At 44.1% G+C, this 24148-nt stretch overlaps 1 protein-coding gene across 3 annotated transcripts in view; it reads right to left on the minus strand.

Annotated features, from left to right (window-relative positions):
• The window catches only part of mtpap (mitochondrial poly(A) polymerase), a 136558-nt gene extending 112627 nt beyond the window's left edge, over positions 1-23931 (minus strand). Inside the window, exons 1-4 of one of the 3 annotated variants that reach the window (XM_085987676.1) lie at positions 23671-23931; positions 12837-13009; positions 5385-5618; positions 3991-4215 (exon numbers count right to left, since the gene is read on the minus strand). In XM_085987676.1, the coding sequence (XP_085843802.1) occupies positions 3991-4215; positions 5385-5618; positions 12837-13009; positions 23671-23800 (762 nt within the window). In that variant the 5' untranslated portion in view covers positions 23801-23931. The remainder of the gene's footprint in view (positions 1-3990; positions 4216-5384; positions 5619-12836; positions 13010-23670) is intronic. The other 2 variants (XM_085987675.1, XM_085987677.1) reach the window with 2 other exon arrangements.
• Between the last annotated feature and the right edge of the window lie 217 nt (positions 23932-24148).

Genomic DNA, 24148 nt, shown 5'->3' on the forward strand with positions numbered 1-24148 from the left:
CGCCAATTTGCACGTGGCTCAGCTAATAATCCAGAGATTATGACCCTTGTTCTTTAATTTGGCTTCTAGTTCCTGGTACTCCTCAAACAGGACCTCTTGCCTACTTGTCCCCATGTTGTAGGTCCCAACATGGACCACAATGACTGGATCCTCCCCCTCTCTCCAATATCCTTTCATGCCAGTTCGAGATGTCCCTCACCCTGGCACCAGGTAGGCAACATACCACGTAGGCTGCACGGGACCAGCAGAGAGCTGCGTGGCCGCGCAGCTTATAGGGAATGTTGGCCTGAACTGGACCTTTTGTAACCTTGGTGTCCTGTTTTACTTTAATCTGTTATTCATTACCAAGATGCCTACATCCACCTCTGCAGCACTGTCCACTTCAGCCCCTACCTCAGCCGCTCCACTGAAATCCTTATACAGGAAACTTTGAGATATCCGGCACCGACGGGACCGAGCTGTTGCCGTTAGATCAAAACTGCCGGACATGTTGAAACATACGGAGATTTTCAGCTCCATGTGAATCAACATACCCTGTTGCTTCAAAACAGTCGGCTGCAGCTTAAAAGCGTCTCTAGCTGAAGCTGTTGCTTAGCTACAGACCTTGCAGAGCCTGACTGGGGAAAAAAAAGCAACGAGAAGTAAAAATACTTGTAGGAAACGGCTCCTGAATTTTGCCGGTAAATAGAGCTTTCCAGACTTTTAACCTCCGGATAACCCAAAGTTTCCTGTATGTGCTTTGTCACCTCAAGACTTGACTACACTAATGCTCTCTGTGCTGACCTCCCATCCGGCACCCTCCAGAAAGACCAACTTGTCAAAACTCTGACGCATGTATCCTGTCCACACGCCTATCAATGCCATTCTTATGGACCTATATTGGCCCCCAGTCCCCCAACACATTCAATTTAAAATCCTCATCTTTGTATCTCTCCATGAGCTCGCACCACCCTGTTTCTGCAACCTCTTCAGGCCCAATATCACCTGCCAAACACTCTGTTCCCATGACTCATGCCTTCAGTGCATTCCCCCTTGCCGCTGCTCCAACACTGGTAGCAGAGCCTTTAACTGCCTCGGTCCTACTTTATGGAACTTCCTCCTTAAGGCGCTGTACCTCTTTATCCACCTTCTCAAAACCCATCTGCCCCACCAACTTTTTGATTACACTTCCCCTATCCAATTTCTCTTCCTGTTTGAATTTTTCTGTGGCACTAAAATTTCTGATTAAATTTCAGAATGGCACAAAATAATTCAAATGCAGTGTTTCATTTGAATAATAAAGGAAGAACTTGCATTCGTATAGCGCCTTTCAAGTCCTCGGCACAGGACCTTCACAGCCAATGTATCACCTTTGAGGTACAGTCACTGTTGTTTAGTAGGCAAAGACAGCAGCCAACTTGTATTCAGCAAAGTCTCAAACAGCAATGAGATGAATGGCCAGTTAATCTAGTACCATGGACCCTTTATGCCCACCCGAACAGGCAGAGAGGGCCTCGATTTAACATTTCATCCGAAAGGCAGCAGCTCTGACAATGCAGCACTCCCTCAGAACTATACTGCAATGTCAGCCTAGATTATGTGCTCAAGTCCAAGAATGGGGTTTGAACTCATGATCTTTTCAATTAGATGCAGAAGTGTTACCCCTGAGCCACATTTGAATGGCTAAATTAGCACTGAACTGCACAAGAAACTGATCGTTCTAATGTCGTTATATCTATCTCAGGCCCTTCATTGATCCACTCTAGCAATGTAGTTATTCTTAGAGCAAGCAGTACAGACTAGTTATTAATTCTCGAGATATTATTGCCCAGTAACAAAGGAAAAATTTAGCTACATTTATTGCATCAATTATACAAAATGTCACAGCTCTGAAACAGTCTAGGAAAAACAGAGTAAACAATTATACATAATGCTGTTCTTAATGACGTTGGAACAACTGTAAATGTTCATTTTGTACCACCAAAAGGGTTAACAAATGGTATAAATGCACAATAGCTACCAGTAACTATTCATGAACAGCAACTAGTTATGCTGATAAGCACAGATCAACTATCAATTTCTGGCTACCAATAAATACTGTAATAAATTGCATAATCCGTAGTTGCCCATTTTGTATCCACTCCTTGCAAGCAAAAATCTGCAGCTAATATAAATTTACAAATTCAAACATTAACTATAATATTAAAAAAACACAGGTAATTAAACCTGTATCTCGTAGTAAAATATCTACTAAAACATACTGGCGAGGCACAGTTTTAATGAAAAGTGCTTAGTAAGTCTTTCTATCTGGCAAGCCAGAAAAGTCGTGCGTCATTTTCCTCATGACAGTGTCGCACACAATTGATGGACATCATGTTGAAGTGCATAATTACATCACTGTGTTGCTGCTTACATTATAAATTTTTTAAGGATTTGCCAAATGCTTTAAGGCAGCTGCACTCCTTTTACAGTGACTGTTTAAATTCAAAGCACTGCTAAAATACTATTTCCCCAAAGGAACTTAACTTTGAATAATTTGCCCAAACAGCTTTGAAATTTTTATAGCCCCAATATCATTTAGTTTAGTCTTGTTTAAAAGGAGGAAGTAATACAGAGATCGGGAAGATCATTCTGATGCAAATGTCAATTTCTATGTGCCCTACATCATTAACTTTTAACGGTCTAATTTCTTCACGGAAGGATCCTTGGCAAAGCTCTTTTGTAAGGCCCAGAACACAGGCATTTTATTCAGCCAGCAGTATACTGGACATGGGCCAATGATGTTGGACAGAAAGATCCTCATTAAGCTTCTTGGTGATTATGGTCACGTAATCCAGGCCGACACTCCAGTGCAGTGCTGAAGAGTTGCTGTACTGTTGGAGGTGCTGCCGTTCAGATGATACATTAAACCGTGTCTGCCTGTTCAGGCGACCATTTGAAGATCTCATGACACTATTCGAAGAAGAGTGGGGAGTTTTCCCGGTATCCTGGTCAATATTCTTTTCCTCAACCACCACCATCTTGGGGGGGGGGGGCGACAGTGGAAGAGAAAGGCCAGGGCCGGCAACTAGAAAGCAGTATGCCCTGGCCAAATAGTGGAACACTGCTGGGTGGAGATGGGCTTTTTTTCTACATTTAATTTTTAATATGCCTGTAACCAGCTTTCTGCTGGAATCAATCTTACACTTCTTGAAGATGTTTTAAGCCATGATATAGCATAAGTGTCCTAAGGCTCACTGCGGGAGGGGGACGGGGAGAGCTTTATAGCCCTGATTGGTAGAGTGACAGAGCAGCATGAGACAGAGCAGCTGAGGAGGTGTGGGAGAATGTGAAAGGCACAGAGAGCAGCACAGATGTGTGGGATGGAAAATACAGTGCCTTTTATCCCCAGTGTTGCAAAACCAAAATAGATCATTAGAAAGCCCATGCAGGCCTGCCCCTATATTTTTGAAGCCTACAACTCCCTTCATCACCTCCTTCAACCACTTGCTTCCTGCCCGCCCCTGCATTTCCCAAGCAACTGTCTGCTCCTCTAAGCCACCTCCCACTGCACCCTTTCTCTTCAACTCTTGTGCCTCACACCAACCAACAATTCCACACACCTCCCTACTCCTACTTGTCCTTGCCTCAATTTCCTCTTTTTTCCCTCATTGAGACTACCTTCCCCAAAGGACAACTCTCAAACTTGCCACTATTCCCACTTCGCATTTGCCTTTGGCCTAAACCGCCCACCACCCGAGCTCACCAAACCCCACTGCTTCTGTTGAAAAGCCACTAAAGTTACCACTTGCTAAATGTCTCATGAAAACTCTGCTTCCTATTGCAAAATTGCCCTAACACATCAAACGACCAGTGCTGTCAAGTCACAGAGCAGCGGCGTCACTGGTTTGACCACTAGTCATTCAAGTACCTAAAAAGAGTCCATTTTTCTTTTCAATTGTATATGTATTATCATTTATTATTGGAGAGCACAGAAATCCAATTCCCCTATTAAAGTAATGTGCTTATTACCTTAGTATTATTTCTTCCACTAATGCTGTCCAGATCCAGAAACATGTCTAGGTCACAGCCCATCTTCCCAAAATTATTTACGGATGATCCAAAAGGTTTAATTGAGCATTCTGGAAAGTAAGCAGCTGCAATGTCCTTTACTAGGGAGCACACAAGAAAACGAAGACGGGTATTCTCTTCAGTAAGCTGGTACTCCTTGCAGACTGTGTATAATTGTTCGTCTATCTGAGAGAGAAAAGATAAAAAGATAGTAGCAAACAGTCAATTTACAGCACTCAGACAGCATGCCTACTGACTGCAAAATTAGCAGACTTTGATAGATTCATAAAACGATCTTGTCTTTTCGTTGTAATCTGACAGAAACTGGGGCATATATCGTAACCATTTTTGAATTGTAATACAATTGGTCAACTTTATTTTTCAACAAGCACTATTGTATTTATATGGCTAAGAGCTGTAATTTAAAAAATTACACAACAGACTAAGCCATTAATTACAGTGAGATCTGGGCTTCTGACGATGAAAGATGTATTTTCACAATTCAAATAAGAAAACATGATACTCAAGCAGTTGCTGTGTTGTTAGTAGGCCTATTTATCATGTGATAGTCTTTGTTTTTTCTCACTCCCCTCCCTTTTCTCACTCCGCTCTCCTCATCTTCTCTCCCAAGGTTACAGATTTGCTGTATAGTTCCAAGGACACAGGTCACCTCCTGTACCTCACCCAAGTGGCCATTAGTCGTGTACAATTCTCAATATTTAATGATGATTGACTATTCAACATCAGGGACATCACACCCAGTTATTTACACACCAGCACTTCCAGTAAAGGGTCACTGGATAGCGCTCAGGAGCAGGAAACCTGGCTGATTTTCCCCTCCCTGAGCGGAGGTTGATTGTAGCATTTCTACCGCCACTGCGCCCACGATCAGCTAACTCAGCGCCACCTTTCGTGGTCTGAATCAACTACTCACTGAACAAAGTGTAACACTCAAAGGTATCACCTGAAATTGTACCGAATATTGCTGCTGCCTGTACTTCATCCAGATCTTACATAGTTCAAAATGCTCGCCACAACCCGAGTTTGGAGGAGCAAAATCTAACTGTACTGCTGCTTGTTTTCCACAATCCAATTGGGTATAGTACAAAAAACTTCACACTGCCATCATTACCAATCCTAGTCATACTGATTTAATAATACTTTAGTACAAAACATAAATTAGTCAAAGAATGTTAATCGGGATTTCAAAGTAGCAAATTCAAAAATTATTAAAATGTAACACCCACAGCAAAGCAGTGATCAAAAAATCTAATCTTGTCACATTAATGTGATTAAGTAGGTTAATTTAGTTCTCCAAGTCTCACTGTATTTCAGTAATCTGACGATAAACTTACACTCTCAGCCCCAGAAAGCTTCCGTAAAAGTTCATTAAGAGGGATGACAGATTGTTTAAGGCGTGGTACAGAAGGCTGTGCAGCAGTCAGCTCCCCAGGATGGTTATTTCTTAAGTTGAAAAACCTGGATTTGAACGGAACGGCACATTCATGCTCGAGGCTCGGAATACTGGACAAACCTTTGAGTGTTCCTATACTTTCCTTATCAGAAAACTCCACCACTGCGTAAATACCCTGTGGAGCAAAAAGAAATCAATAAAAATTGCAACAATTTACAAATTTATATGAGATGACAAAACAACGATTAGCAAAACGGTAAAGTGAATATCATGCTGCTAAAGCCAAGTTGTGTAACATTTCAATATATTCACATTAGCTACGCTAAAAAGAAATCCATGCTCAGCGAGTTTGTGGCACGAGTGGCTAAGCCATACAGACCATGAAGTTCCAAGTTTGATCCACGGTGATGACAAGGGTGCTGCAACTGAGCTCAATGCCCCTGGGTTAAGAAGGGGGGGGGGGGGGAGGTTAAATAAAACCTTATCCAACGGCCACTGTTGAAAGAATGCTTGCGTGAACTTTGGGCGAGGGCAGGAGCAGGCTTGGCCGTGATACCCCCCAGCATTAAAATAATGAAAGGTTTGATAGGGTAGATATAAAGAAAATGTTTACACTTGTGGGGGAATCCAAAACTAGAGGTCATAAGTGTAAGATAGTCACTAAAAAAATCCAATAGGTAATTCAGGAGAAACCACTTTACCCAAAGAGTGGTTAGAATGTGGAACTCGCTATCACAAGTAGTTAAGACAAAAAGCATAGATGCATTTAAAGCTAGATATGAGGGTGAAAGGGATGGAAGGATATGCTGATGGGGGTGGGAGGAGGCTCTTGTGGAGCATAAAGACCGGCATAGACCATTTGGGCTGAATGGCCTGTTTCTGTGCTGTAGACTCGATGTAACTGGCTGACACTCGCCGTCAAGGCTCACAAATGAACCATAACCAATTAGGAAAGATACCGGGGGGCACCTAGTTCAATGGAAGCATACCTCAGTAAAAGAGTCAACACTGGAGGAGGAGGAGAGAAGACTTAGTAGAGAAATAAAAAGCTCTTGGCTTTTTCTAGAACCTTTGCAGAATATTGTACATGATATGGATAGTGCTGGAACTGTGAAAGAAAAACAGAAATGTTGGAAAAACATTAAAAGCCCTTATAGTACAGCTCTCTCACTCGGGATAGTGTAAAATCTGACAGCCGAGTTTGAATCCAGCCCAACTAGATGGGCCAAAAGTAATCCCTCTCCAACACCCAAAGATTATTGTTTGGCATCATTTTCCAAGGTGTGGAGATGCTGGTGTTGGACTGGGGTGGATAAATGTAAGAAGTCACACAACACCAGGTTATAGTCCAACAGCTTTATTTGGAATCACAAGCTTTCAGAGCGCTGCTCCTTCGTCAGGTGAAGTGGAGAAATGCATAAAGACACAGGACACAGCTTATATAGTCAGAGAATAATGTCAGATGTTTACAGGTAATCTTTCCAACTGCCATTTATCACACCTCGGCAGAGAGATAATCACAGCAATCAAAGGTGCGAATGGTGTCCAAACAGGTTAGTCAGGAAAACATTACATCAAAGAACAATGCGGTGGGGTCACAAGGGGTCAAATGTTGCCGATGCTGGGGTCTGTATGAAAAACAGACAAAACACATTTTTTTTTGCTGGAAATCACAGCAGGTCCGGCCGCATCTGTGTAGAGAGAACAAGCCAACGACGACTCGAGTCTGGATGACCCTACATCAGGTGGGGTTACATGTAGCGTGACATGAACCCAAGATCCCGGTTGAGGCCGTCCTCATGGATGCGGAACCTGGCCATCAGTACTTCCCCGGAGCGGAGAAACTACGCCATGTTCTTCGCAGCCTTCAACATGTCATCGATGACGACGAACACCTCGCTAAAGCCATCCCCACGCCTCCACTACTCGCCTTCAAACAGCCGCCTAACCTCAAACAGACCATCGTTCGCAGCAAATTACCCAGCTTTCAGGAGAACAGCGACCACAACACCACACAACCCTGCCACAGCAACATCTGCAAGACATGCCAGATTATCAACACAGATACCATCATCACACGTGAGGACACCACCCACCAGGTACATGGTACATACTCATGTGACTCGGCCAACGTTGTCTACCTCATACATTGCAGGAAAGGATGCCCCGGAGCATGGTACATCGGCGAGACCATGCAGACACCGCGCAACAATCGCCAGGCAGGAGTGTTCCCTCCCAGTCGGGGAACACTTCAGCAGTCAAGGACATTCAGCCTCCGATCTTCGGGTAAGCATTCTCCAAGGCGGCCTTCGAGACACACGACAACGCAAAATCATCAAGCAGAAACTGATAGCCAAGTTCCACACCCATGAGGACGGCCTCAACCGGGATCTTGGGTTCATGTCACGCTACATGTAACCCCACCTGCCGTAGGGTCATCCAGACTCGAGTCGTCGTTGGCTTGTTCTCTCTACACAGATGCGGCCGAACCTGCTGTGATTTCCAGCAAAAAAAATGTTTTGTCTGTTTTTTTGTTTTTCATACAGACCCCAGCATCTGCAACATGTGACCCCACCGCATTGTTCTTTGATGTAATGTTTTCCTGACTGACCTGTTTGGACACCATTCGCACCTTTGATTGCTGTGATTATCTCTCTGCCGAGGTGTGATAAATGGCAGTTGGAAAGATTACCTGTAAACATCTGGACATTATTCTCTGACTATATAAGCTGTGTCTTTATGCATTTCTCCACTTCACCCAAAAGCTTGTGATTTCAAATAAAGCTGTTGGACTATAACCTGGTGTTGTGTGACTTCTTACATCATTTTCCAACAATTGGGTATTGTGAAATGTAGCTAGTGATTCTCCATTCTCTATACAGTTTTGGGTTTTAAACCAGTTTGTTTCTTGATTTAAAGCCTTCATGTCAAGTGAAACATTTAGCAGTTTCATCGTTTTACAGTCTGACACCGTACCATCAAGTTGAGTTTCACAGACTCTTCGGGGTTTATTTTGGCACAGCTGATGTGAAATTAAGCAAAAATATTCCATCAGCATTGAGGGGTTTACATTTCTGAAATAACAATTAGCACATTCCAAATGCCATCATCTACCACAACAAGTAGGAACCAGCTTGAAGTATTTCACTGTCTTACATCATGCTCCCCCATCTGCAATAAATTAGGAAAGTGAGCAATGTTCACAAAACCCCCACCCATATGAAAAATGCAGATTGAGAAAATTCAAACTTTTCTCGAAGAGCTCATGAGCAGTGTACATTACAGACGTGCAAGTGTCCTTATAAACAATTTTCTAATGCTAGTATTTTGGTGCAAAACACATCTGTGTTGCTTCAGAGAAAGTGGATCAGTCTGAAATGCAAAACCACATTCATTGTTGCCATGATGTGAATTTAACACAAATTACATCAGTAACCCAATTTAAGAAATCTGATGAAACGTTAACTCTGTTTCTCTCTCCACAGATGCTGCCTGACCTGAGTATTTCCAGCATTTTCTGTTTTTATTTAAGAAATCAGCTGTCGCTTGTCCACAAAATGAAGAGTTCGCATTCTGCTAAGAGATAAACTTTAGTTAACCAACATATTGGCCCGTAATTTGCGGTCAGCGGCGAAGCAATGGCATTCGCCGCTGGCCGCGAAGTAAACTTCCCACAAGGATCTTGCGATCTCTGTGGCGAGAAATTGGCTTTTCCGAAATGCAGTTGAAATAAGCGCAAGTTAATGGGGAACCCCAACGCGAGCTGCTGTGACAGCAACAAGCTGTCTAAGCAGCCAATCAAAATGCAGAATTCTCACAAACCAAGAACCAGGAAGTGAGTAGGCTCCTTTGATTCTAACTTTTTTTTAAATGTTAGAGAGCAAAGCAAATATAGGGGCTCACATGGGGAAAAGGTAAATCTGATATAAAGATGAACAAACTTTTTTTTTTTTAAATAAAAAAATGTAAGTTTCTTAAAAATTGTAATGTTATTAAAATGTGTAAATTTGACACTCCACAAAATTAAAATTAGTTTTCCAGGGCCATAACATTTGTTTAGCCGTCAATACTGTACACCGTTAAAACCCCAATTACACCTAATCCAAAAGGATCTAACTTTTAATGGGGTATTTAACAGCGGAAGAACTGAAGATTTTGACTGTTTCCCTAATTTCACAGATTACAGGCTGTGAGGAGGGGGGTGGGACACAGCATAGCCAGTGTCTGAGCAGTGAACGACTAGGAATTCCATGTTAGGATACGCATGCACTTAGGGTTGCAAAGGGGTGGAAAGTTTTCGGTAAATTTCCGGAAATTTTCCACGGGAAGTTTAGCTTGGGAATTTTGCCCAAAAAAGCACATGCTAGCATAATATTGTTTTTTTTGTATTTCTTTCACTTTTTTCCCCCCACAGGTCCTCTCTTAAAATTGCTAACAGAGATGGAATCTTAATTATTAAGGAATTTCTTAATCAATATATGTTTATCTTCTTACTTGGCTTGTTTTAATAATTACAAGTTTTGTGTGTGACTGTGAACAAATGTGTCCTGATTGGTTGGATGAGTGGATGAGCGATTAGCTCCCTCTATTGGTGATGTAGCGTCGTGCGTGCACAGGTCATGCTTCCGTCACATGGAGCATCAGGAAAAATTTACTCACCCTGTTGCAATCGTGCTGATCGACCGCAGTTCGACAGACAAATGCCCTTTATTTCTCTGCATAGAACAATGCCACGTTTACCGTCGGATGTGAGGAAGCATTTTACCCCAGGCATTAAAGATGGAAAGACTGTGTACATGTGCAAACACTGTACAAAGCCATATGTAAAGAATACCACAAAGATGCAGCAGCATTTATCCAAATGCAACAACTTCACTCAAAGCTCACAGCAGTCAGCCCAGAGTTCCTCTGCTTCCATTCAAGATGATGGTTCACATTCAGCATCAGGCTCCTTATCATCAGCAACTCCTGGCCCACTTGGAAGGTTCTTTGATACAATGGATAACCATAGCCAGAAGAATGCAGATGAGTGCCTTGCTCGAGCTGTATATGCGACAGGCTCACCCCTCATGCTCACAGCCAATGTGTACTGGAAGAGATTTTTCAATGTTATTCGCCCTGCATACTGTCCTCCCACCAGACATGCTTTGTCTACTTATTTGCTGGAGGCTGAGTATAACAGAGTCTAAGGAAAGCTCAAAGAAACGATAGGGATGGCAGACTGTGTTGCAGTTATCTCCGATGGGTGGTCAAATGTACGAGGGGAGGGCATCATAAACTACATAGTCTCCACTCCTCTCCCAGTGTTCTTCAAGAGCACAGACACGAAGGACAACAGACATACAGGCACATACATTGCTGATGAGCTGAAAGCAGTCAATGATCTTGGATCACAAAAGGTCTTTGCAGTAGTTACTGACAATGCTGCGAATATGAAGGCTGCTTGGGCTCAAGTGGAGGAGGCCTACCCTCATGTTATGTCTACTGGGTGCGCAGCTCATGGGCTCAACCTGCTCCTCAAGGGTTTGAGAACCATGGAAACACTGTACAAGAGAGCCAAGCAAGTTGTTAAGTATGTCAGGGGAAAAAAGGTAGTTGCAGCAACCTACAACTCCAGTCAAACGACAAAGAACAAGAACACCACACTGAAGCTGCCCACACTAGATGGGGTGGCGTTGTCATAATGTACAACAGCCTTCTGGAGGGTAAGGAGTCGCTGCAAGAAATGGCAATATCCCAGTCTGGGGATATGGAAACCACCATCAAGAAAATACTGCTGGATGATGTGTTTTGGGAGAGAGTGGTTAGCAGCCTTAAACTACTCTCACCAGTAGCATCTGCAATTGCTCAGATTGAAGGAGATGACGCTGTCTTGTCAGATGTTCTCAGGCTTTTTGCTGATTTAAAAGAACAAATCAGCATTGCCCTACCCACATCCCTGCTGCTCAAAGCAGAGGAGAAGGCAATTGTTCAATTCATACAGATGCGTCAAGAATTTTGTGTCAAGCCGATTCATGCTGCAGCATACATGCTGGACCCAAAGCATGTTGGGAGACCAATACTTTCTGGAGAACAGATCAACAGCGCTTAGTGTGATTTTTACCCTCTCATGCCACCTCAATCTGGACATGGGCAAAGTTCTCTACCAAGCAAGGTCTTTGGAATGGGGACGGGATATGGGAATCATGCAAGCATATCAGTGCACATACCTGGTGGAAGGGACTTTGTGCATCTGAGGCCCTGTCACCCATTGCATCGGTGATACTCCAAATCCCACCTTCATCAGCGGCCTCTGAACGAAACTGGTCACTTTTTGGGAATACGCATACAAAGGTGCGCAACAGGCTGACTAACAAGAGAGTGGAGAAACTGGTGGCTATCCGGGCGAACCTACAACTTATTGAGCCAGATACAGAAGTGTCCACCACACAGCTAGACAGTGACACAGAGGAGGAAATGGACACGTCAGAGCCAGAGCCAGAGTATCAGGAGGAGCAATGAGGAGTAGAAGACTCAAAGGGACAAAATAAGGACAAATTACAGGCTAAATAAGCTGATGCTCTTTATTTTATTTTAGATGGGTCTTTTTTGTGGGGGTTCAATAAAGTTCAAAATTATAACCTAAATAAAGTTTTGAAAGCCTGTTTTTATTTGTATGGAACAGTATGTCTATTTTGATGACAAAGATAATATAAGGGTCAGAGACAAAAACCATCAGTGTGCAAAAAAACTCAAAATTCCCAAAAATTCCCATGGAAAGTTTCCTCTTAAAAATTCCCAGAATTTTGCAACCCTACATGCACTACATCTTCAAGTTGCAGTCAGTTTCAAAGGAGTAATAACAACGAATGCTGTTCATTCGCTGTTATTAACCACCACATATTCCGGGCCATTATATAGAACAGAAAAATATGCACATTTTCAGTTACAAACCTAATTCTTCAAAATTTGACTTTGCCATATTTTATGATTATGATTAAAGTTATTTACCATAGCCTGATAAAGACTACTGAAATAACCCATGCTGTTGATTATTTTAGTGCAAATGGAGTTTGTGGCTTTCTGTCTTTTCGAAGATTTGGAGTAGCTCGGAATATAAATACAGTAAGTCACTGGGAACATGTATAACCTCTACAATCAGAGGTAGGCTGGATTTAAAGGCAGTGACACGATCTCAAGGCTCATGATGTGCATGACCTACTCGAGCTTTGCTCTTACAAAATTAGGGGACGTCTGAATATTGAACCGCGTTATTATCCTCACGTCCTTTCCTGCGGACTTGCCATTAGTCTATCTGTGCAGTCAAAGAAGCATTTTATTAAACTTATATACACACACATGGATTCATACTGGGAAATGGCTCAACATTCAGGCTTTGGTCTGCAACACTTACAAAAGTTTCATAGAAGAAATATCTATTGATCGTTCCATGGCTTGATAAGTATTTGTAGAATTTCTTTTCATTGATATTAGGAGGACAGCTAATCAAAATGGTCCGTTCTGCTTGTTCATGCCTTTCTGCTTGCAATGCAGAGAATGTCTTTGCAGTAGTTTTCTCAGACAAATCTGAAAATATAAGGTTGGTAAGTGCTCAAAAATGAAATGAGATACACGTTTAACAATAGTCTTTTTGATGGATCTTAAATAAAGAGACTAACATACGTAATAAATTGCACTGTGCAATATCAGCATACAAACACAATCATACAAGATTCCTTTGTTTGTCAATTGAATGTGTTCCTTTACCTGTTTATTTTGAACATGCTAATGCCTTTGTTAAAATAGCAGCCAGAGGAATTAGATGAGAACATGTTTGCTCATAATAGTGTGATTTCACTCATTATACTGAATACACAGCTCCTTTCTTACTGACCAGCAGCAACTCTTTACAAAGCAGTGCCGTTTCCTGCTCTCGCACTGAACTAGACAATTTCATTCACTTTGCCTCCAATTTCCACCCTTCCCTCACCTTCACATGGTCCATCTCCGACTCTTCCCTTCCTCAACTTCTCCGTTTCCATCTCTGGGGATAGGCTATTGACCAACATTCACTACAAGCCCACTGACTCCCACAGCTACCTGGACCACACTTCCTCCCACCCGCCTCCTGTAAGGACTCTATGCCATTCTCCCAGTTTCTCCGTCTCCGCCGCATCTGCTCCGACGATGCCACCTTCCACGCCAGTGCTTCCGACATGTCTTCCCTTTTTCCTCAACCGGGTCCGTTCTACCTCCCGTACTTCTTCCCTCACCCCTGCCCCTCCATCCCCGAACCACAATAGGGTTCCCCTTGTCCTCACCTTTCACCCCACCAGCCTCCACATTCAACGGATCATCCTCTGCCATCTCAAATGTGATCCCACCACCAAACGCATCTTCCCCTCCCCTCTCAGCATTCCGTAGGGATCGCTCCCTCCGAGACACCCTAGTCCACTCCTCTATCACCCCCAGCACCTCTTCCCCTTCGTCCGGCACCTTCCCGTGCAAGCGCAGGAGATGCAACACATGCCCTTTTACCTCCCCCCTTCCCACTGTCCAGGGCCCCAAACACCCCTTCCAGGTGAAACAGCGATTTACTTGTACTTCTTGCAATCTAGTATACTGTATTCGCTGCTCATGATGTGGTCTCCTCTACATTAGGGAGACCAAACGCAGATTGGGTGACCGCTTTGCGGAACACCTCCGTTCAGTCCGTAAGGGTGACCCCGAGCTTCCGGTCGCCTGTCGTTTCAATTCACCGTTCCATTCCCACTCAGACCTCACCGCCTGCGGCCTCTTGCATTGTTCCACGGTAGCTCAGCATAAGCTCGAGGAACAGCACCTCATCTTCCGATTAGGCACTTTACAGCCTTCCGGACTCAATATCGAGTTCAACAATTTCAGATCATAACCTCGGCCCCTATTATATTTTCACATTTTTTATCCACACTTTTGGTTTGTGCCTTTTCCTTTTTTCTCTCTCTCTCCCACATGGCAGCTGTCTCTCACTCTGCCGGCGCATTTCACACTTCATCTAGAGCCATTGTCTGTTTCTTTACCTGTCCTATTACTATCTCGTCTCACCTTGAATATCTCTTAATGTCTCTTCTTTCATCCCCTCCCCCATTTCCCAGCCCCCAAACTGCCTTTTAATGTTTCATTTCCTGCCTTTTTTTCCTCAGTTCTGAAGAAGGGTTTCGACCTGAAATGTTGACACTATTTCTCTCTCCACGGATGTTGCCTGGCCTGCTGAGTTTTTCCAGTGTTTTCTGTTGTTATTTCGGATTTCCAGCATCCGCAGTATTTTGCTATCATCTTTACAAAGCTTACTACAAGAGGTAAATGAGTCACTGCTTACGTTTCATTTACATAGCTAGGCTACTTACAAGGGGCTTTAAAAACCTTCATTAACCCATCTTCAACTTAAAGACAATGTTTAATTTTCAACACTAACTTGAATGTTTCTCATCTTCAATGCTGCTAAAATCGGATAACTTATAGATCTATCCATCTACTGTCGTAAATCTTTACACAGAGAAAATGGGTAAAAGTGCAGGTTGAAGCATCTTCAAATAATTAGGCTTCATCAGCGATGAGAGATTTGAAAGTGTAAGTAACACACAGAATACAAATTATTTACCTTATATGAGATTGAATAACTCTCACAATCAGGAAGTGTATGCACTAGAAGATTTCAGACCTGAAGGTAATGTGTTTTGTTTGGGGGGGTTTTATCTGTTTTTGGGATGTGGGCGTCGCTGGCAAGGCCAGCATTTATTGCCACCTTCTTGAACCGCTGCAGTCCGTATGGTGAAGGTATTCCCACAGTGCTGTTAGGGAGGGAGTTCCAGAATTTTGACTCGGTGACGATGAAGGAACGGCGATATATTTCTAAGTCAGGAGGGTGTGTGACTTGGGGGGGAACTTGGAGGGGATGGTGTTCCCATGCGCCTGCTGCCCTTGTCCTTCTAGGTGGTAGAGGTCGCGGGTTTGTGAGGTGCTGCCGAAGAAGCCTTGGCGAGTTGCTGCAGTGCATCTTGTAGATGGTACACACTGCAGCCACAGTACACCGCTGGTGGAGGAAGTGATGTTTAAGGTGGTAGAGGAGGTGCCAATCAAGCGGGCTGCTTTGTCCTGGATGGTGTCGAGCTTCTTGAGTGCTGTTGGAGCTACACTCATCCAGGCAAGTGGAGAGTATTCCATCACACTCCTTACTTGTGCCTTGTAGATGGTGGAAAGGCTTTGGGGAGTCAGGAGGTGAGACACTTGCCGCAGAATACCTTTACATTTACAATAACTATTCCGAAAATAAACCATTTTATCACAAACTCATTTTAAAATTTGGATCACCCCTTTTAGTTTCCCTACAACCACATTCCCCATTTCAGCATCAAAAGCAGAACATTCTCCAATGCACAGATCATCAATGCAGCCCAGGATGGGAGGGCTGCTTAGCAGGTCTGCAAACAGACAGATCACACCCGATGAGAATTGGCCAGTTTAAACGTTAGTCGAGGTTAGGACTAGCAGTGTTGTAATTAGCAATCCAATGTCTTTCAAATAAATCTACCATAAAAAGATTATATTTATTGTTTCTTACTATAATGAATGATATTCAGATAACCCCTCCTATTGTACTTTTTTAAAATTGCAATTACAGTAGCACTAAATAAGAAAAAGGAAAGAATATTGAATATAAAGAGCTTTATGAAAACTTGGGTGGAACTTAAATTAGGAGTTACTGGCCGAACAGTTTTGTCTCTAAGGCCAGTTGGTAATCTAAATTTAACAATCAGTTAAAAAGATGTTTAAGATAAAACAATTTACTCTGGGAATAGTTACTGTAAACATCACCTGCAATTCTGTAATCTGCAACAAGTGCATACAGGTATGTTACTCTTCCTCAGTGTAACTCAATGGAGTGACGTCTGACTGGGAGAGAGAGATTTGGGCAGTCTCAACACAGTTTCTTATGAGCATATGCCCATTTCACAAAGTTTGCGCCAAATCAACAATTGCACTCAGAGCCTTTACAAGTATAGCTTGTGTACAAAACTGAAATATCATACTGGTACAGTCGGGTATAATGCATATTGTTATGATTCCATGACCTGAGAGAGAAGTGGGCACCGGAATCTGAACACTGTTCCATTCTCCTGTGCTAACATGACCTCATTACAGCCTTGGTCTAAACATGGACAAAGGAGCTGAATTCCAGAGGTGAGGTGAGTGACTGCCGTTGACATCAAGACAGCATTTGACCGAGTGTGGCATCAAGGAGCTCTAGTAAAACTGAAGTCAATGGGAATCGGGGGGAAAACTCTCCACTCGCTGGAGTCATACCTAGCACCATCTTCAGCTGCTTCATCAATGACCTTCCCTCCAACATAAGGTCAGAAGAAATGGGAATGTTCGCTGATGACTGCACAGTGTTCAGTGCCATTCACAACTCCTCAGATAATGAAGCAGTTCATGTCATCATGCAACAAGACCTGGACGACGTTCAGGCTTGGGCTGCTAAGTGGCAGGTAACATCTGCGCAACAGAAGTGCCGGGCAATGACTATCTCCAACAAGTGAGAGTCTAAACACCGCCCCTTGACATTCAATGGCATTACCATCACCGAATCCCCCACCATCAACATCCTGGGGGGGTCACCATTGACCAGAAACTTAACTGGACCAGCCACATAAATACTGTGGGAACCAGAGCAGGTCAGAGGCTAGGTATTCTGCGGCGAGTGTCTCACCTCCTGACTCCCCAAAGCCTTTCCACCATCTACAAGGCACAAGTAAGGAGTGTGATGGAATACTCTCCACTTGCCTGGATGAGTGCAGCTCCAACAACACTCAAGAAGCTCGACACCATCCAGGACAAAGCAGCCCGCTTGCTTGACACCTCCTCTACCACCTTAAACATTCACTCCCTTCACCACCGGCGTACTGTGGCTGCAGTATGTACCATCTACAAGATGTACTGCAGCAACTCGCCAAGGCTTCTTCGGCAGCACCTCCCAAACCCGCGACCTCTTCCACCTAAAAGGACAAGGGCAGCAGACACATGGGAACATCACCACCTCCAAGTTCCCTCCAAGTCACACATCATCCTGACTTAGAAGTATATCGCCGATCCTTCATTGTCGCTGGGTCAAAATCCTGGAACTCCCTAACAGCACTGTGGGAGTACCTTCACCACATGGACTGCAGCGGTTCAAGGCGGCGGCTCACCACCACCACCTTAAGGGCAATTAGGGATGGGCAATAATGCTGGCCTTGTCAGCGACGCCCACATCCCATAAAAACAAATTTTTAAAAACTTGCCTTGCGGATTAAAATAAAAGCACCTAAAAAGTTACCTTTTTAAGATACCATACAGTTAAGAGTACAATAAAAATGACAACAGTGGGTTATGAACAGAGCCAGAAATCCCTCCATGAATCAAAAGCTATGCAAAAGATGTAAATTTTCCAACAAAATAGAATGTTGAATATAAGTGAGGAGGTTGTGATCAAACTGTACAATGCAGCTTTGTTGGCGGCACAGGCTTCAGTTGACCCAGCCTAACTCTCGAAACCTCCCTCCCTAAACCGCTTCAACTTGCCACCTTTAAAAACATCTTTAAAACTTGTCAACTGTGCTTTTGGCCATCTTCTAACTGAGGGACTGCTCTCCATATGCAAAGTGCTTATTATATTAAAGGAGCTACATAAATGCAAGTTATTGTTAAAGAGCCCACATTTTGTGGCACTGTTTGGAGAAGTGCAGAGTTCTCCTAGTAGACTGGTCAGCATTCCTCCTTCATCTACCACTGAAGACCAACCAGCCATTCATTGCAACTGTCTGGGAATGGCAACTGCATGTTTTTTTATTCATTCATGGGATGTGGGTGTCACTGGCAAGGCCAGCATTTATTGCCCACCCCTAATTGCCCTCGAGAAGGTGGTGGTGAGCCACCTTCTTGAACCACTGTAGTCCGTGTGGTGAAGGTACTCCTACAGTGCTGTTAGGTAGAGAGTTCCAGGATTTTGACCCAGCGACGATGAAGGAACCGCGATATACCTCCAAGTCAGGATGGTGTGTGACTTGGAGGGGAACTTGTGTTCCCACGAGCCTGCTGCCCTTGTCCTTCTAGGTGGAAGAGGTCACGGGTTTGGGAGGTGCTGCCGAAGAAACCTTGGTGAGTTGCTGCAGTGCATCTTGTAGATGGTACACACTGCAGCCATGGTACGCCGGTGGTGGAGGGAGTGAATGTTTAAGGTGGTGGATGGGGTGCCAATCAAGCGGGCTGCTTTGTCCTGGATGGTATCGAGCTTCGAGTGTTGTTGGAGCTGCACTCATCCAGGCAAGTGAAGAGTATTCCATCACACTCCTGACTTGTGCCTAGTAGATGATGGAATGGCTTTGGGGAGTCTGGAGGTGAGACACCTGCTGTTGAATACCCAGTCTCTGACCTGCCCTTGTTGCCACAGTATTTATGTGACAGGTCCAGTTAAGTTTCTGGGCAATGGTGACCCCCAGGATATTGATGGTGGGGGATTTGGCGATGGTAATGCCGTTGAATATCAAGGGGCGGTGGTAAGATGCTTGCTTTTTGGAGATAGTCATTGTCTGGCACTTAAGTGGCAGGTAACATCACGCCGCACATCAGCCTAAGCCTGAATGCCTAAATTTGCTGATATAAAAGTAACCGTACTTCAAAAGCAATAGATTGTGCGAGGCATTGAGATGTTTAGTGGTGATTAAGCAAGAATTAATTAATTACAAAATTTAATACTCACTTCCAGCCATTTATAATAATTTAATCCATAAATATAGACATTGATGAAATGTGATAATCCCAATGATTACCCCAGAAGATTAATTCAACAATCTGGTAAAACCCAGAAACATCACCATCGCAGGCTGCAATTCTGGTGTGAGGCACACATCCACTTTCCCAGTTATGCTAAGGAAGCACTTCATATCCTCTTGGCACTGATGAACTCCACTGACATCATGTACAGATAGCAGAACTAAGCACCATGAGAGAGAGGAGGCAGCTAAAAATGCAAACCTACTTATTTTAACATTGTACTTTGTAAAGATAGTTATATATTTTAAATATTTTGTTTTATTTGTTCCTTCCAAATTAATTGATTAAACTCAATGAAGCCAGTTTTTGACAACAAATATTCTTTCATTTTGACCCCAAAATCATTTTAGTTCACAGCTATTTTGCCATGCATTGAGAAAAAAAAAAGGCCTATCTATATTAAGTCCCATTAATCCTTTCTCCTTCCTCTTGCTATTTTTGTTGCTATGTCTTAACATGAACAAACCAAAACTTCACTTCCCTTCCATGTTATACATTCTGTATTTAAGTACAGTAACAGTATTTCCATGTGTCTCAAAATATGACCATCAACAACAAAAACATGCATTTATCTATTGCCTTGAATGTAAAAAACAGCCCAAGTTACTTCACAGATATGTCATCCAAAAAAATGGCCACTGAGCCAAATGAGGAAATAGCAAGAGGGGTGATCAAAAGCTTGATCCTCAAACCCATTTCAGCTGCAGACCTCGCTGATCTGACCTGACCCTCCTGCCAGTGGAAACAGTTTCTCCCTAGCTGCACTATCAAACAGACGCAACATTTTGAACACCTTTATTAAATCTCCCCTTAACCTTCTCTGCTCTAAAGAGAACAATTCCAGCTTCTCCAATCTCTCCACATAACTGAAGTCCCTCATCCCTGGTACCATTCTAGCAAATCTCTTCTGTACCCTCTCCTTGAAGTGTGGTGCCCAAAACTGGACACAATACTCCAGCTGGGGCCTAACCAGTGATTTGAAATCCATTGATAGTGTGTTTCTTTTCAAGTACATCAAAGTAAATCACATTAAACCAAAATGTATGGAGGCTATTCCCAGTAACCAACATTTGCCCTGACCTTTCTACCTTTAAAAGACTTGCATTTATATAGCACGTTTCATGGCCACCGGACGTCCCAAAGTGCTTTGGAATAAACGGGTCTTTTTCCGAGTGGAAGGCAGTGACTAGCGGGGTACCGCAGGGCTCGGTGCTAGGACCCCAGTTATTCACAATATATATTAATGATCTAGACGAGGGAACTAGATGTAATATCTCCAAGTTTGCAGACGACACAAAGCTGGGTGGGCGTGTGTGCTGTGAGGAGGATGCAGAGAAACTCCAGTACAATTTGGACAGGTTGGGCAGATGCATGGCAGTTGTGGGCAGATGCATGGCAGTTGTGGGCAGATGCAGTATAATGTGGATAAATGCGAGGTTATCCACTTTGGTGGCAAAAACAGGAGGGCAGATTATTATCTGAACGGCAATAGATTGGGGAAAGGGGAAGTGCAACGAGACCTGGGTGTCCTTGTGCACCAGTCGCTGAAGGTAAGCATGCAGCTGCAGCAGGCGGTTAAGAAGGCAAATGGTATGCTGGCCTTCATAGCAAGAGGATTCGAGTACAGGAACAAGGATGTCTTGCTGCAGTTACACAGGGCCTTGGTGAGACCACACCTTGAGTAGTGTGTGCAGTTTTGGTCGCCTTATCTGAGGAAGGATGTTCTTGCCATGGAGGGAGTGCAGCAAAGATTCACCAGACTGATACCTGGGATGGCAGGAATAACGTATGAAGAGAAATTGGGTTGATTAGGCTTATATTCGCTAGAGTTTAGAAGAATGAGAGGGGATTTCATTGAAACTTCTAAAATTCTAACAGGACTAGACAGACTAGATGCAGGAAGGCTGTTCCTGATGGCGGGGGATTCCAGAACCAGGGGTCACAGTCTAAGGATAAGGGGTAAGCCATTTAGGACTGAGATGAGGAGGAATTTCTTCACCGAGAGTGGCGAGCCTGTGGAATTCTGTACCACAGAAGACAGTTGAGGCCAATTCATTAAATATATTCAAGAAGGAGTTAGATGTATTTCTTAAGGGATATGGGGAGAAAGCAGGGACAGGGTACTGAATTTGGATGATCAGCCATGATCGCATTGAATGGTGGAGCAGGCTCAAGGGGCCAAATGGCCTACTCCTGCTCCTATCTTCTATGTTTACAGCCAATGAAGTACTTTTGAAGTGTCACTGTTGTAATGTAGGAAACATGGCAGCCAATTTGCGCACAGCAAGTTCCCATAGACAGCAATGTGATACTGACCAGATAATCTGCTTTAGTGATGTTGGTTTAGGGATAAATATTGGCCAGGACACCAGGGATAACTCCCCTGCTCTTCTTCGAAATAGTGCCATGGGATCTTTTACATCCACCTCAGAGAGCAGACGGGCCTCGGTTTAACGTCTCATCCAAACAACAGCACCTCCGACAGTGCAGTGCTGAGGGAGTGCTGCACTATCGGCCTAGATTTTTGACTGGAGTGGGACTTGAACCCACAACCTTCTGACTCAGAGGCGAGAGTGCTACCAACTGAGCCACGACTGGCACTTTATATTTGAAGTGGAACTGAAAGAAATCAGTATTTGTAGGGAAATGGTGTTAGGAAAATTGATGGGACTGAAGGCCGATAAATCCCCAGGGCCTGATAATCTGCATCCCAGGGTACTTAAGGAAGTGGCCCTAGAAATAGTAGATGCATTGCTGGTCATCTTCCAGAACTCGATAGACTCTGGAACGGTACACATGGATTGGCGGGTAGCTAATGTTACCCCACTATTCAAAAAAGGTGGTAGAGAAAAGGCGGGGAATTATAGACCGGTAAGCTTGACATCAGTAGTGGGGAAAATGCTAGAGTCTATTATAAAAGATGTAATAACAGAGCACTTGGAAAGCAGTGACTGGATCGGACAAAGTCAACATGGATTTACAAAAGGTAAATCATGCTTGACTAATCTACTGGAATTTTTTGAGGATGTAACTGGTAAAATAGATAAGGGAGAACCAGTGGATGTGGTGTATTTGGACTTTCAGAAGGCTTTCGATAAAGTCCCGCATAAGAGATTAGCGTGCAAAATTAAGGCACATGGGATTGGGGGCAAGGTATTGACTTGGATAGAGAACTGGTTGGCGGACAGAAAGCAAAGAGTTGGAATAAACGGGTCGTTTTCCGAGTGGTAGGCAGTGACTAGTGGGGTACCGCAAGGATCGGTCCTAGGACCCCAGCTGTTCACAATATATATTAATGATCTGGACAAGGGAATTGGATGTAATATCTCCAAATTTGCAGACGACACAAAGCTGGGGGGGAGGGTATGCTGTGAGGAGGATGTCGTGAAACTCCAGTATGATTTGAACAGGTTGGGTGATTGGGCAGAAACATGGCAAATGCACTATAATGTGGATAAATGTGAGGTTATCCACTTTGGTGGCAAAAACAGGAAGGCAGATTATTATCTGAATGGTAATAGATTGGGAGAAGGGGAAGTGCAAAGAGACCTGGGTGTTCTTGTACACCAGTCGCTGAAGGTAAGCATGCAGGTGCAGCAGGCGGTTAAGAAGGCAAATGGTATGCTGGCCTTCGTAGCAAGAGGGTTCGAGTACAAGAACAAGGATGTCTTGCTGCAGTTGTACAGGGCCTTGGTGAGACCACACCTTGAGTATTGTGTGCAGTTTTGGTCGCCTTACCTGAGGAAGGACGTTCTTGCCATGGAAGGAGTGCAGCGAAGATTCACCAGGCTGATACCTGGGATGGCAGGAATGACGTATGAGGAGAGATTGTGTCGATTGGGCTTATACTCACTGGAGTTTAGAAGATTGAGAGGGGATCTCATCGAAACCTATAAAATTCTGTCAGGTCTGGACAGACTAGATGCAGGAAGGATGTTTCTGATGGCCGGGGAGTCCAGAACCAGGGGTCATAGTCTAAGGATAAGGGGTAAGCCATTTAGGACTGAAATGAGGAGGAATTTCTTCACCCAGAGAGTGGTGAACCTGTGGAATTCTCTGCCACAGAGGGCAGTGGAGGCCAGTTCATTAAGTATATTCAAGAAAGAGTTGGATATATTTCTTAAGGCTAAAGGGATCAAGGGATATGGGGAGAAGGCAGGGACCGGTACTGAATTTGGATGATCAGCCATGATCTCATTGAATGGCGGAGCAGGCTCGAAGGGCCGAATGGCCTACTCCTGCTCCTATCTTCTATGTATCTATGAAGGGGTTCCGAAAGACACGTCGTCAGGGAGCAGTTTGAAAGCAGAAAGAGCGAGTCCCGGCTGATCCGCCACATTAACCCAGGCCCCGGGCTCACGGCCCGAGAACCGTCCTCCCCCGGAATTAGCCGTTACCTGATTCCTCGCTGCCGTCTAGAACCGGCGCTGTCTCAGCCGAGCTGCCGCCGCTCCGCCTGTGGGAGCCGGCGAGCCGCAGCTGCCGCCCCGCGGCCCCGAATCCCCGCCACCAAATGGAGGACGCCATGTTGGGCAGCCGAGCCGCACCGCGCCTGCGCACACTCTGTACGGACCGCAGCAGTTGTCAAAATGAAGTGAAACCGCCCGTTGTGAGTTGACAGCGCTCCTGATCAAGTCAGCTCTTCCAACAATAAGACCACATAAAGACAAGGGAAGACATTTCAAAGCGCTAAAAATGGAAACACAATAACTTGCATTTATATAGCATCCTTCACACACAAAAAAATGGCAGAGAAACAGGCCATTCGGCTCAACCAGTCCATGCCAGCGTTTATGCTCCACTCGAGCCTCCTGCATTTCCCACATCTAACTCAGCATAACCCTCTCCTCTTGTGTGAAACCAAATTAACAAATA

This window comes from Somniosus microcephalus, chromosome 5 (assembly GCF_052327205.1).
Source record: "Somniosus microcephalus isolate GS21.2 chromosome 5, FLI_Smic_1.0, whole genome shotgun sequence".
Classification (NCBI taxonomy): domain Eukaryota; kingdom Metazoa; phylum Chordata; class Chondrichthyes; order Squaliformes; family Somniosidae; genus Somniosus; species Somniosus microcephalus.